The sequence below is a fragment of the Tyto alba genome, unplaced genomic scaffold, assembly GCF_018691265.1.
Source record: "Tyto alba isolate M040663 unplaced genomic scaffold, T.alba_DEE_v4.0 Super-Scaffold_28, whole genome shotgun sequence".
NCBI lineage: Eukaryota > Metazoa > Chordata > Aves > Strigiformes > Tytonidae > Tyto > Tyto alba.
In genome coordinates, this window is record NW_024881302.1 from 3,653,653 (window position 1) to 3,665,285 (window position 11,633).

Below are 11,633 nucleotides of genomic sequence, written 5' to 3' on the forward strand. Positions count from 1 at the left end.
GTGGAGTGGGGTGTCCCCAGGGAGGGGGGGCACAAGGTCTGAAGACAGGTCCTCCTACCCCAGGGGACCGTGGAGCATTGAGGGGGGGGGGATGTTTGCGTGGGGGGGGGTGATCTGGGCTTACCTTATGTTTGGGACATTTCAGAGAGAAGCTCTCTTCGGTTAATAAGCAACCTGCAAGGAGAGAAGCCACGTCAGGTCCCCACGCTGCAGGAGAACTGTCCCCAAGTTGAGGGGACACAGCATCCTCCCCCCCGCCCACCACCTCCACTGTCCTGATCTACCTCAGCTTTTTCATGAAGGGTTCAGCTGAGGCCTCCCAAACTCGGGACACCCACTGGCACTGCTGGTGAAAGGAGCATCGCCGTCCCCCCCACCCCTCCTCAAATCCTCGGGTGGGCTTGAGCATCGTGGAGCTGCCGGCCCCGTGGGTGCCGGACACACACACACACACACACACACACACACACACCCCACGCCCACATCCCCGTGGCCGGGCTCACCTGTGTCGACGGCACACGCGTAGTGGTAGGTGTGGGGACACCCCTTCTGGCAGCAGCCCACGGTGGCTCCCGCTTGCTGGCAGCTCGAGCACTTCTTTAAAACGCCCCCCGGGGAATTCGGAACGGGGAAGGAGAGATGCGGAGAGACAGAGAGAACCCTGTCAGAGCCCGGCGGCCGGAGCAGAGCACCCCCGTGGGCCTCCCCCTCCCCACCCCCGGCCACCAAGGCATCGCACCGGTGTCCCTCCAGCCCCACGCTGCCTCCCCCCCGCCCCACGCAGCATCCTTCCTCCCACGCCGACGCACATGCCGCGCCCCTCGCACGAGGTTTCCACCCGCTATACCGCTCCCCGGGATGGCACCGAGCCCACGGCCACCCCCCACGGGGCACGGGCGGGGTGTGTGGGGGGGTGTGGAGGTGAAGGGACATGACCTGGGCCGTGCCCACGGCTCGGTGGCGGTGGAGCACAGGGGCGCTCCCCATCTCCTGCCCCGTCCCTGGGGAGGGTGGTGGGGGGGGGGGGTGCCGCAGGGGTGGGATCCCCCGGCCCCCATGGCTTTGGCAGGGAGAGGGCGGCAACCACCAGCCAGCCACGCCACGAGCGCACACACCTGGGAATACAGCCAGCCCCCAACGTGGTACCGGGGGGCTCACCGGAGACCCCCTGCCCGGCCTCTGATGGGTGGCTGTCCCCTCCCTCCTCCCAGCACAAAACCTCCGTGTCCCCTTGGCGCTCTCGCAGCAGCATCCTCCCTATTTTGCTCACTCCATGTGCCCGCGCTCCTCTTGCTTGTAGCAGAGCAGGGCTGCCCCCTTCCCCTGATGCCCATCACCGTGGCATCAGGCCACGTCGCACCCATTTTCACCTCCCGGCCTGCCTTCATCCGTCCCGCTCCGAGCCACCCCATGCACCGCACGGCTGGGCCGGAGAGGGGGGATGCAACCCACCAGGCTCAGCACCCTCATGGTCTCCGGGGAGCGGGGGGGGGGGGGGCGCATCCCTGCCACCCTCTCAAAACGTGACAACATAAATACGCTTCTACACCTAAAAGGGGGGGGGGGGGGTGTTTAGGTGCGACACGGCAGCACAAATCTCACGGGAAGAAGCCAGCGGGGTTCACGGCACCCGAACGCCCGCCCCGCTCCCCCAGGGCGACTCGTCGGGGCCAACCCTATTAATTTTCATCCCGGCCGTTGGCGCGGCCGCGGGAAGGGCTTCGGCTGAAGGAGCCTGGCGGGAGATGCCGCCTCGGGGCGCGGTGCCGTGCGGGTGGCCGAGCTCTTACCAGGTCGGCAGCCGCTCTGACGGCCTCCTGCAGCCCGTAGAGCTTCCCCGCCACCAGGAAAACCCCAGCGGTCCATACGGCACAAGCCTCGTGCAGCCAGTGCTCCTGCGTGTCGCCCGCCGGCTCCTGCGGCGGGGACTCGGCCTTGTGACATTCGTGCCGCCGGGGCTTTTCGGCCGCCTCCTCGCCCTCTGTCCTCTCGTCACAGCAGTAGCAGCTCTGCAGCCTACGGAACATGCCCCGCGGGCTGGAGCGCAGGGTGCTCTGCTTGGCCGCCTCGGCCGCGCCCTCCGGCCGCACCGCCTTGGCGCCGCAGCCACCCTCCGTCCCTCGGGGCGCCCGCTCGGCCGCGGCGGGGGGGACGGCATCCTCGCCCGGCCCCTCCGCCCTGGCTTTTTCCTTCAGCCGCGACTTCTTCTTGGGCAGGCAGTCCTCGGGGTAGTAGGGCCCGCAGAGGTCCCCCAGGTCCTTGTAGTTGGCGGGGTTGCGGCACAGGCAGCAGACCAGGCAGGCGGCGCTCAGCGCCTTCGACACCACCGGCCCCATGTGCATGGTGGAGGAGGCGGGCAGGGCTGCCCGCGGTCGCGGCGCCGGCCCGCTCGGCCCCCGTTGCAGCCGGGCCTCGTCGCCGGGCGAGTTGACGACGGTGCAGGCGGTGGTGAACTCGCCGCGCCGTTCCACGCGGACGTAGGGAGCGAAGGGGGGGGCCCGGCTGTCCGCCCGCAGCCGCTTGCAGGAGATGTACTTCAGCCGGATCTCGGGCTCGGCGGGGTGCAGGAGAGGGGCCTGCTGGGCTTGCCGCCGCCGCTTGCCGCGGCTCTTGCACCGCGCCGGCACCGCCTTGGCCTTGCCGTGGGCCAGACGCTTCCGCTGCCGCTTGGAGTAGCCATTGTAGTTGGAGTGGTTGGCCCGCGGCTTCGGTCCCCGCGCCGGCCCGGCAGCGGGGCGTCCCTCAGGGGGGGCCTCGCCGCCCCCCGCCTCTTTCTCCTCGCTCTTTGGTTTCTTGCCCTCCCGTGGCACCTCCTCCCCGCCGCCCGGGCCGGCCGCACGCTCCCGGGGCAGCGGCGGCGGCGGCGGCGCGGGGCCGAGGGGCACCTTGGCCATGCCCAACGTGGCCGCTTTGCCCTTGCGGTTCCTCTTCTTGGGCAGCAGCCCCAGGCTTTTGGCTGCCACGGCGGAGCCGGGCTGGACCCCCGGGGCCGGCGCACAGACCTCGCCCTGGCAGCCATCGGCGGCGAGTTTCTTCCCGCCGCCCAACTTCCCCTTGGGCGCTCGGCCGTTGGGGTTCCGGCAGAGCTGCTCGGCCGCCGGCACGGCGGGCGTTTTCTGCGCCGCCGCCGGCTTGGGCAGCCGCGCGTCGCCCGCCGCCGGGGCCACCCCGCTGTGTTTCACCGCCCGCTCCCGCTCTGCTCCCGCCGGGCTCGGGGAGGTGCCGTAGGCAGCCGCCGTGGCCGCCGCCGCCGCCGTGGCCGCCGGTTTGCAGGCGAACTTCTTCAGGTTGGGCGAGGTGATCTTCTGGACGATGGCCTCCAGCTTGAGGCCGCGGCCCTTGCGGGGAGGCAGCACTTTGGTCTTGGTGGCCTCCTGGAAGGCTGCCCGGGAGGTGATCTTGATGCAGACATCGGGGGCCTCCTTCGGCGGGGGAGGCTTTGGGACGGCTTCGCTGGAGCTCTTGGGGGGCAGCTTGGCTTTCACCTTCTTGGCCACGGGCATCTTCTTGAAGAGGCTGGGGGGTGCCTCTGGCTTCTCCTCTTTCCCGCCGCCGCTGTTGCTCCGCAGGACCAGGTTCCTCTTCTTGGCAGGGATGGGGGAGATAAAAGTGGACTTCCTCTTCAGCGAATGAAGGGGCCGCTCGGACATCTTGCCCCCCACGCCCGGCCCCGCTTTGGGCAGCTTCATCCGGGCACCCACCTTGCCCTCTTTGTGGGGGCTGCCCGGAGCCGCCAGCTTGAAGGCGGGCGGGAGGTGGTTGTTGGCGATGAGCTTCTTGGGCGCCTTGCAGTTCTTCAGCCGCACGTCGGCCGCCCGCTTGCCCCGCCGCCTCTTGGTGTAGAAAACCTCCTGCGTCTTCGTCCGGGAGCGCAAGATCATCGACCGCTGGTCCCTCTCCCCCGCCTCCACCGTGTCCCCCTCCGCCAGCGTCGGCCCTGCCACCTCCTCCGTCACCACCAAGCCGGGCACCAGGAGGGTGCCGTCGCTGGCGTTTTGGACCACCTTGGGGGCCGGCCGGCTGCTGCGCTTCCTGGCTTTGAAAGCCACCCGCTGCTTCACGCCGCAGGCGGGCTTCTTCCCCAGCTTCTCCTGGTGCGCGGGGACCTTCAGCCCCTCCAGCGGGGCCGGGGCGCGGGGCTCGGCGAGGGCGGTGAAGGAGCGGGTGCACATGCGTGCCGGCAGACCCTCGGCTGGAAAGCGGGGCGTTTGGCTGTGGGCGTTCTTGCTCGGTATCTCCGCTTGGCTGTCTGGCCCGAGGCAGGCGCTGGCCATGCCGCCGGCTGCCGGCAGGTCATCGAAGGGGCTCGGCACGGCGCTGCCGGGGCCATCCGCCTCCGGCAACCGGCAGTGGACCCTCTTGTTGCGGAGACTCTTGCCCCGCGAGACAGGCTCCGTCTTCCCCAGCACATTTTCGGGGGCGAGTTGCTGCTTCACCGCGACCGACGGGGCGGATTCGGCATCGGCTGCGTCCCGGTGGGACGTCTCCCCTCCGCCGCTCTCCTCCTCGGGCTGGATGTGGGGCAGGGAGGACTTGAACCAGCTCTTCACCTTGGTCTCTGTGCCCACGGCGGGGCCCAGCAGGATGACGGATTGACCGGAGAGACGCGTGGCGGGAGCCGAGCAATCCTTCTCCACCGTGCTGACGGTCTCCTCGGCCGACACGGGCACCTCGCTGGAGGACAGCACGGCGGGCATCTCGGGGGGCTTGGGCGGTGAGGCATCGTACGTCACCGACTTCTGCTCCGAGCTGGCCAGCTCGCAGAGCGAGGAGTACTCCTCCGCCTCCAGGTCCGACTCCTTCAGCTCCGGCGAGGAGATGATGGGGATTTCGCTGAAGTCCCCAGCTGAGCAGCAGTGCCGAGTGTCCTGCAGCCACCTCTCGCTATCTGCCTTTGCCGCTTCGTCGTAGGTCAGCGTCTCCTCCTCCTCCTCCTCCTCCATCGCCTGCTGGCCAAAGTCCCGGGCCGGCTCGCTCTTGGCCGGCTGCTCGCCATCACACAGATCCAAGCTGCAGGCATTTTTTTTCTCCTTGCAGGAGCCCACCAACTTGCTGGGGAACAAGCCCTTGGGGAGGTCGGCGGCTTGCAGCTCCTTCCACCGCAGGCACGCCTCGCCCAGGCTCTCCTCCGGCCATTCGAACTGCTCCATGGCGTTTTCAGATGCCACCGAGTTGGCGGTGGTGTTCGAGTAGCAGCTGTAGCCGGCGGCTCCCGCGCTCGACGTCGCCGCCGGGATGCTGGGCTTGGAGTTGAAGGCCAGTGGGGCAGCGTCCTTCAGGGCGTCCTTGGTCTCGGTGGCCGTGAACTCCACCTGGGGACCCTCGTACACCTCCTCGCCAAAGTCCTTCCCCGTGCTGGCCCCTGAAGCCTTGTCCAGCTTGAGGGGCTCGGTGAGTGTGCTGGAGTCACCCTGGCTGGGCCAGGTGCCCTTCACCATGGAGTCCAGGCAGGGCCGGTGGTTCTCCAGCTGGAAGGGGGACTTGGTGGCCTCCTTGCTCAGCATGGGTGAGTTGGCCCAGGCTTTGTCCGCTTTCTCGCTGATGGCATCCTGCAGGACGATGATCTCGGAAGCCAGCTCCTCCTGGGACAGGGCGCTGAGGAGCAGCCGGGGACAATCCCGTTCGTTGGTCACGTACTTGGTGAAGGTCTCCAGGGGCAGGCTGGCGTGGATGCTCTGGAAGGAGTCGTCCGATTTGGTGGACATGTCGTCCGGGGAGGTCACGGAGCAAGTGGACACCGACTCGGGCTTCGCCTTGGAGTTGCTGTTGACGCGGGCAGGGCTGCGGTTCTGGTTGCAGTAGAGGAAACTCCTCTCCAGCTGGTCCTCCGACCCGCTGAGATAGTCGGTGTCCTGCGTCTCGGCATGGACGGACTGGGGGGTGCTCAGCGGGTCGGACAGGGGGGTCCCCACCTGCTCTGCTGAGTAGGTGCTGCTCTCGGGGCTGCAGTGCTGTCCCTTGAGCTGCTCAGGGGTCCTTGCCGGGGTCTTGATGCCCTTTTTCTGGGGTACGGCCGCTTTGGAGAGCAGCAGCTGCTGGACGGTGTTGGAGATGTTCTCCACCTGGGAGGTGAGCGCCGTCAGGCTCTGCAGGCTCAGGTCTGACAGCAGGTTTTCAGGCAGCTTCTCCTTCTGCAAGTTTTTGCAGTTCCCGGCTTGAGCGTCAGGGCTCGTCCCGTCGGTGGGAGAAGGGTTCAGCAGCGGCATGAAATGGCTGTGGTCGGCGATGCCGGCCGGGAAGGCGCCGGCGCTCAGCGGCTGCTGGCTGTACTGGAAATTCTCCAGGTTGGGCATCAGCGGGGAGGGAGTGGAGCTGTAGGACGGGGACCTGCCGACGGAGCGAGCCTGGCGAGTGGCTGGCGCTGGGGCTGAAGGTCTGGTAGTATTGCTCCGGCGTCCGGACGGGCGGCGCGTCGCCCTGGCAGTAGGTCTGGCCCGGCTGGTTGTAATGTTGATACTTGGCCAGATTTTGGTAGTGAAGGGTCTCCGGGGCGTGATGCCTCCCCGGCAAGGGCTGCGGCGGCTGCGGGGGCTGCGGCGGCTGCGGGGGCTGCGGCGGCTGCGGTTGCGGGGGCTGCGGTTGCGGGGGCTGCTGGGGCTGCTCGTAGCCGATGCGGTTGGGCTGGTAGCCGTGCAGGTTGGGCACGCGGGGGCCGGGGGCCAGGCTGGCGGCGCTGCCCAGGGGCCGCTCCAGCGGCGGCTGCCCCGAGGGTGCCGTACAGCTCTTGTAGGAGTGTGCCGGCTGGCTGCCCCCCGGCACCGAGGAGTAGGTGGAGGAGGCGGGGAAGGACTGCGAGTGCTGCCCGAAATGGGGGCTCTGCGAGAAGGGCATGGGCGAGGAGACGTCGTTCGGCAGCTTCTGCCGCTGCAGCTTGGGGTAGGGGAGCGCCGGCGGCGGCGGCTGCTGCTGCTGCTGCTGCTGCTGCTGCTGCTGCTGCTTGCTGCTGCTGCTGCTGCTGCTGAAAGTGAGTCCGGAAGGGCAGCGAGGCGGCCGCCGGCTCGTGGTACGGCCTCCCACCCGCCAACGCCGCCGTCTTCTTCATCAGGCTGTCCTCATACTTGGCCACGCCGCCGGGCAGTGCCTGCGGCTGGCCGCCCCACGCCTGCAGGCTCTCGTCCCCCGAATAACGGGCCGGGTAGGGGCTGTTCTCCTGCACGGCGTAATTGGAAAAGGCCGGCCTGCCTTGCAGCTGCTGCCCGGCTAATTGCTTATTTCCCCGGTGGTATTTCTCCACGGCGCTGTTCTCGTAGCCGGAGTACGGCAGTTGCTGCTGACTGTAGTACTCCTTCGCCACCAGCCTCTGCCGCTCGCAGTTCGGCCCTGCCTGACTTTGATGCCTGTAATTCTCCAGGCGTGATGTATCTTGTGAAGTCGGCTGGTAGCTCTGCTGGTTGCCATGGAAACCACACCTTTCTCGAAAGGACTGCATGGCGCGGGCTCGTTATCTGCGAAGAGAGAGAGAGAGAGAGAGAGAGAGAGGGAGAGAGAGAGGGAGAGGCGAGAATTCAAATGAAGCATCGCCGCGGCGGCGAGGGGCAGCGCGGCCTGCGCCGGGGGGGACGTGGCCTCGCCTGCCGTGGCATCGCCCCGCCGCCACCCCGGAGCACAACCCCCCCCCCCCCCCCGGCATTTCGCCTCCCCTGCATCGGGTTGCCTTGCATTGCATCGCCCTGCGGTGCATCGCCTTGCACTGCCCTGCATCACATCGCTCTGTACTGCATCGCCCTGCACCACAGCACCCTGCACCACTCCGCCTTGCATTGCCCTGCATCACATAGCCCCTGCATTGCATTGCCCTGCACTGCATCACCTGGCACTGCATTACGTTGCCTTGCACTGCATCACCTGGCATTGCATTGCCTTGCACTGCCCTGCATTGCATTGCCCTGCATTGCATTGTCCTGCATTGCATCACCTGGCATTGCATTGCCTTGCACTGCCCTGCATTGCATTGCCTTGCATTGCATTGTCCTGCATTGCATCACCTGGCATTGCATTGCCTTGCACTGCCCTATATCACATCACCCTGCATCACTCTGCCTTGTGTTCCCCTGCATCACATAGCCCTGCATTGCATCGCCTCGCATTGCATTGCCCTGCATTGCATTGCCCTGCATTGCATTGCCCTGCATTGCATCACCTGTCATTGCATCGCCTTGCACTGCCCTACATCACATCACCCTGCACTGCATCGCCTTGCACTGCCCTACATCACATTGCCCTGCATTGCATTGTCCTGCATTGCATCACCTGGCATTGCATTGCCTTGCACTGCTCTATATCACATCACCCTGCATCACTCTGCCTTGTGTTGCCCTGTATCACATCAACCTGCATTGCATCACCTTGCATTGCATTGCCCTGCATTGCATTGTCTGCATTGCATCACCTGGCATTGCATCGCCTTGCACTGCCCTACATCACATCACCCTGCATCACTCCGCCTTGTGTTGCCCTACATCACATCACCCTGCATTGCATCGCCTTGCATTGCCCTGCATTGCATTGCCCTGCATTGCATTGCCATGCATTGCATTGCCCTGCATTGCATTGCCCTGCATTGCATCACCTGGCATTGCATCGCTTTGCATTGCCCTGCATTACGTTGCCTTGCACTGCATCGCCTTGCATCGCATTGCCTTGCACTGCCCTACATCACATCACCCTGCACTGCATCGCCTTGCACTGCCCTGCTTCACATTGCCCTGCATTGCATTGCCCTGCATTGCATTGCCCTGCATCGCATCACCTGGCATTGCATCGCCTTGCATTATCCTACATCACATCACCCTGCATCACTCTGCCTTGCGTTGCCCTGCATCACATCGCCCTGCATTGCATCGCCTTGCATTGCCCTGCATTACGTTGCCTTGCACTGCATCACCTTGCATTGCATCGCCTTGCACTGCCCTACATCACATCGCCCTACATCACACTGCCCTCCATTGCATCACTCTGCATTGCCCTGCATCACACCGCCTTGCATTGCATCGCCCTGCATCACCCTGCATCATGTCCTGCATTGCATCGCCCTGCATCACATCACATCATCACATCACGTCACATCACGTCACGTCACATCACGTCCTCACCTCGCATCACACCACCTTGCATTGCACCGCCCTGTATTGCCCTAGACCGCAGCAGCCGGCTTCGCATCCCCCTCGCACCACTCTGCCTCGCATCGTGGCACCCCCCCCGCACCCCCCCCCCCGTTTGCCGCTGCGCCACCTCCCCTCTCATCCCCCTCCATCACCCCCCGAGCGTACCCCCCCTCGCATCGCCCCGCTCGGCCGCGCGGTGCCCTCGAGCAGGGGGGGTGCTGGGGTGCCCGCAGGGTGCCCAGCCAGCCCTCCCCACCCTGCTGCTGGGCACCTTCCCCACCTCCGCTGCCTGCCCTGGCTTTGCAGAGCGAGCAAACCCCCCTTCTCCCTGCCTGCCCCACGCAGCACAGTGACCCCCTGCCCCACACCGGGGTCCCCCAGCTCCACAGCTCTGCGTTCCAGGCACTCACCACCCCTCATCTCTGCAAATCACTTACCCCCCCCTCCTCCTCCCACGCCCTCCCGGGGGACACCAGGATCCCACGAGCCCCTCTGAACACCCCGCTTATCGCCATTCTTTATAATTATTGGGCTAATTACTGGAAGCAGCAGCGCGGAGGGCCAGAACCGCAGGCTCTGCTGCAAAAAAAAAGTCGTTTCAACTTGCTGGCTCTGCCCAGCTCTGTCTGCTGCTGTGTCCCGCAGCCCCCCCCCGGCCCCAGCCGAGCCCCCTGCCCCGGTGCGATACCATCTGGAAGCTGTCTGCTCCTGCCAGCAGACATCTATCAGCCGAGCGCCTCGCCACCCTCGTCATTAAACCTCCCCACTCCCTTGCCCCACTCGCGATCGGTGCGGGGAAGCACCTGGGGTCACTGGTTTGATCTCGGAGGCGGCCCAGTGGCTTGCGGGGTGGGGGGAAAGGCTAATGAAAGGGCTTGGTGGCAAGCGGGGGGGCGGGGACCGCATCCTGCCCGTCCCCAGCACCACTGGGGTGAACGCCAGCCTGATCAGTCCCAGCTCGGCCTCGTTTCCTCGCAGCGCACCGGCCCTCGGCACCTTTTTTGGGGTCTACGTACACACACGGGGTTTTATTTAGTTGTATTTCCATAACCGCCGGCGGCTCAGGGACGCACCGATGGCACGGTGCCCCCCGGCACCACCAGAGCCAGGCTCAGTGCCCGCCACACCAGCCCGGCACCTCGTTCCCCTCCGTCCCCCCATCCCATTTTTTTGGATGCTTTCCATGCTGCTCCCCCATATTGCAGCCTCATCTCGCAGGCTGCACAGGCAACCAGATGCAGTTAAAGCATCCCGGGGAAAAGACAGGTCAATTAAAAATCCGGTAAGGCCGGCGCAAAAGCTGCTACCACGGCGCGGGCCCTACCCCGTCCTGTGCCGGGGCTGCCGGAACAAAGGCAGCAAAATCAAAGCCAGGCCTCTGGGGCAGCCCTGGGCGGCAGCAAGAAAATTAAAGGGAGAAAAGGGCCCCTCATGCTCCATGTGGAAGCAGGTTTGAAAAACAAAATCGGCTTGAGAAGACCCTGGGCTGGTGCTTTAAGGGGAGCTTTTTCCCCCCTTTCCCTTTTATTACCAATTGTTGTTATTAATTAATTATTGCTAATTTGCCAAACACCTGGGACAATGCCAGGCCGAGCAAAAGCACCTGGTGCAAAGGGGACGGCATCGCCCACGGGCACGCAGAGGTGGGGATGCACAGAGGGAGGGTAGCTGCAGGGTGTGCACGTGTGCAGGGTGTGCACGTGTGCAGGGTGTGCACAGGTGCAGCGTGCGCACACGCGTGGGGCGTGCCTGCACGTGGGGCGTGCACGCACCCCGGGGTTTGCACGCTTGCAGGGTGTGCGTGGCCCCTGGGTGTACGTGCACACCGGCCGTGCTGCGCTGCTCACGCGAGCGGGGCGTGCGTGTGCGTGGCTGGGAGGAACCCTCGGGCAGGATCAGGCCACGGCCATGCCTGCAGGATAACCCACCCCCCCCCCCTCAGCCTCTGCTGCATCCCAGTGCCTGGCAAGGCCTGGGGCTCATCCTGCGCCCCTGAGCACCACAATATGCAGGGCTGGATGAGGCCCACCAGTCAAGGGGGTTGCAGCTGGGGCTGCCCGTCCCTTCCTGGATCCAAGACGAGCCAAAATCCCATGCGGAGGGAGCGAGGTGCCACGGCCCCATCTCCCTGCAGGCACCGGGCTCTGCCAGGGGTCAGATCCTGCCGTTCGGGCCCGGGAGGGGACACGCTCAGCACCAGCAGCACCCAGACCTGTCGGCAGAGCCGGAGGCCAGCGCTGCCCTCGGCTGCGCCGCGGCTTTGCCGGAGAAGGGCCGTAACAGATGTTGCTGCCTGATGTAGGCTCTTTCCGAGCAAACGCTTTAATGGCATCAAATCAAGCTGTCGACAGCAGCAAGGTTACGGCCCTTGCCGGGAGGGGGAGGCGGCCACGGCCACATCCCGGGGGCCCTGCACACTCGCTCCCCCCGCCCGCCGTGTTCCTGCTGGACATGCTCTCCCAGTCCTGAAGAAGTTTCCAGCCCGGCTCCTGCTGCCCCGGCCATGGGAATTGATACGGATCGACGCTG

At 65.8% G+C, this 11,633-nt stretch overlaps 1 protein-coding gene across 1 annotated transcript in view; it reads right to left on the reverse strand.

Moving 5' to 3' along the window:
- RAI1 (retinoic acid induced 1) overlaps positions 1-11,633 on the reverse strand; it is a 43,757-nt gene that overhangs the window by 2,415 nt on the left and 29,709 nt on the right. Inside the window, 5 exon segments of the mRNA XM_042798958.1 lie at positions 125-174; positions 504-597; positions 1,791-6,344; positions 6,346-6,936; positions 6,938-7,445. Of these exon segments, the coding sequence (XP_042654892.1) occupies positions 125-174; positions 504-597; positions 1,791-6,344; positions 6,346-6,936; positions 6,938-7,429 (5,781 nt within the window). The 5' untranslated portion in view covers positions 7,430-7,445.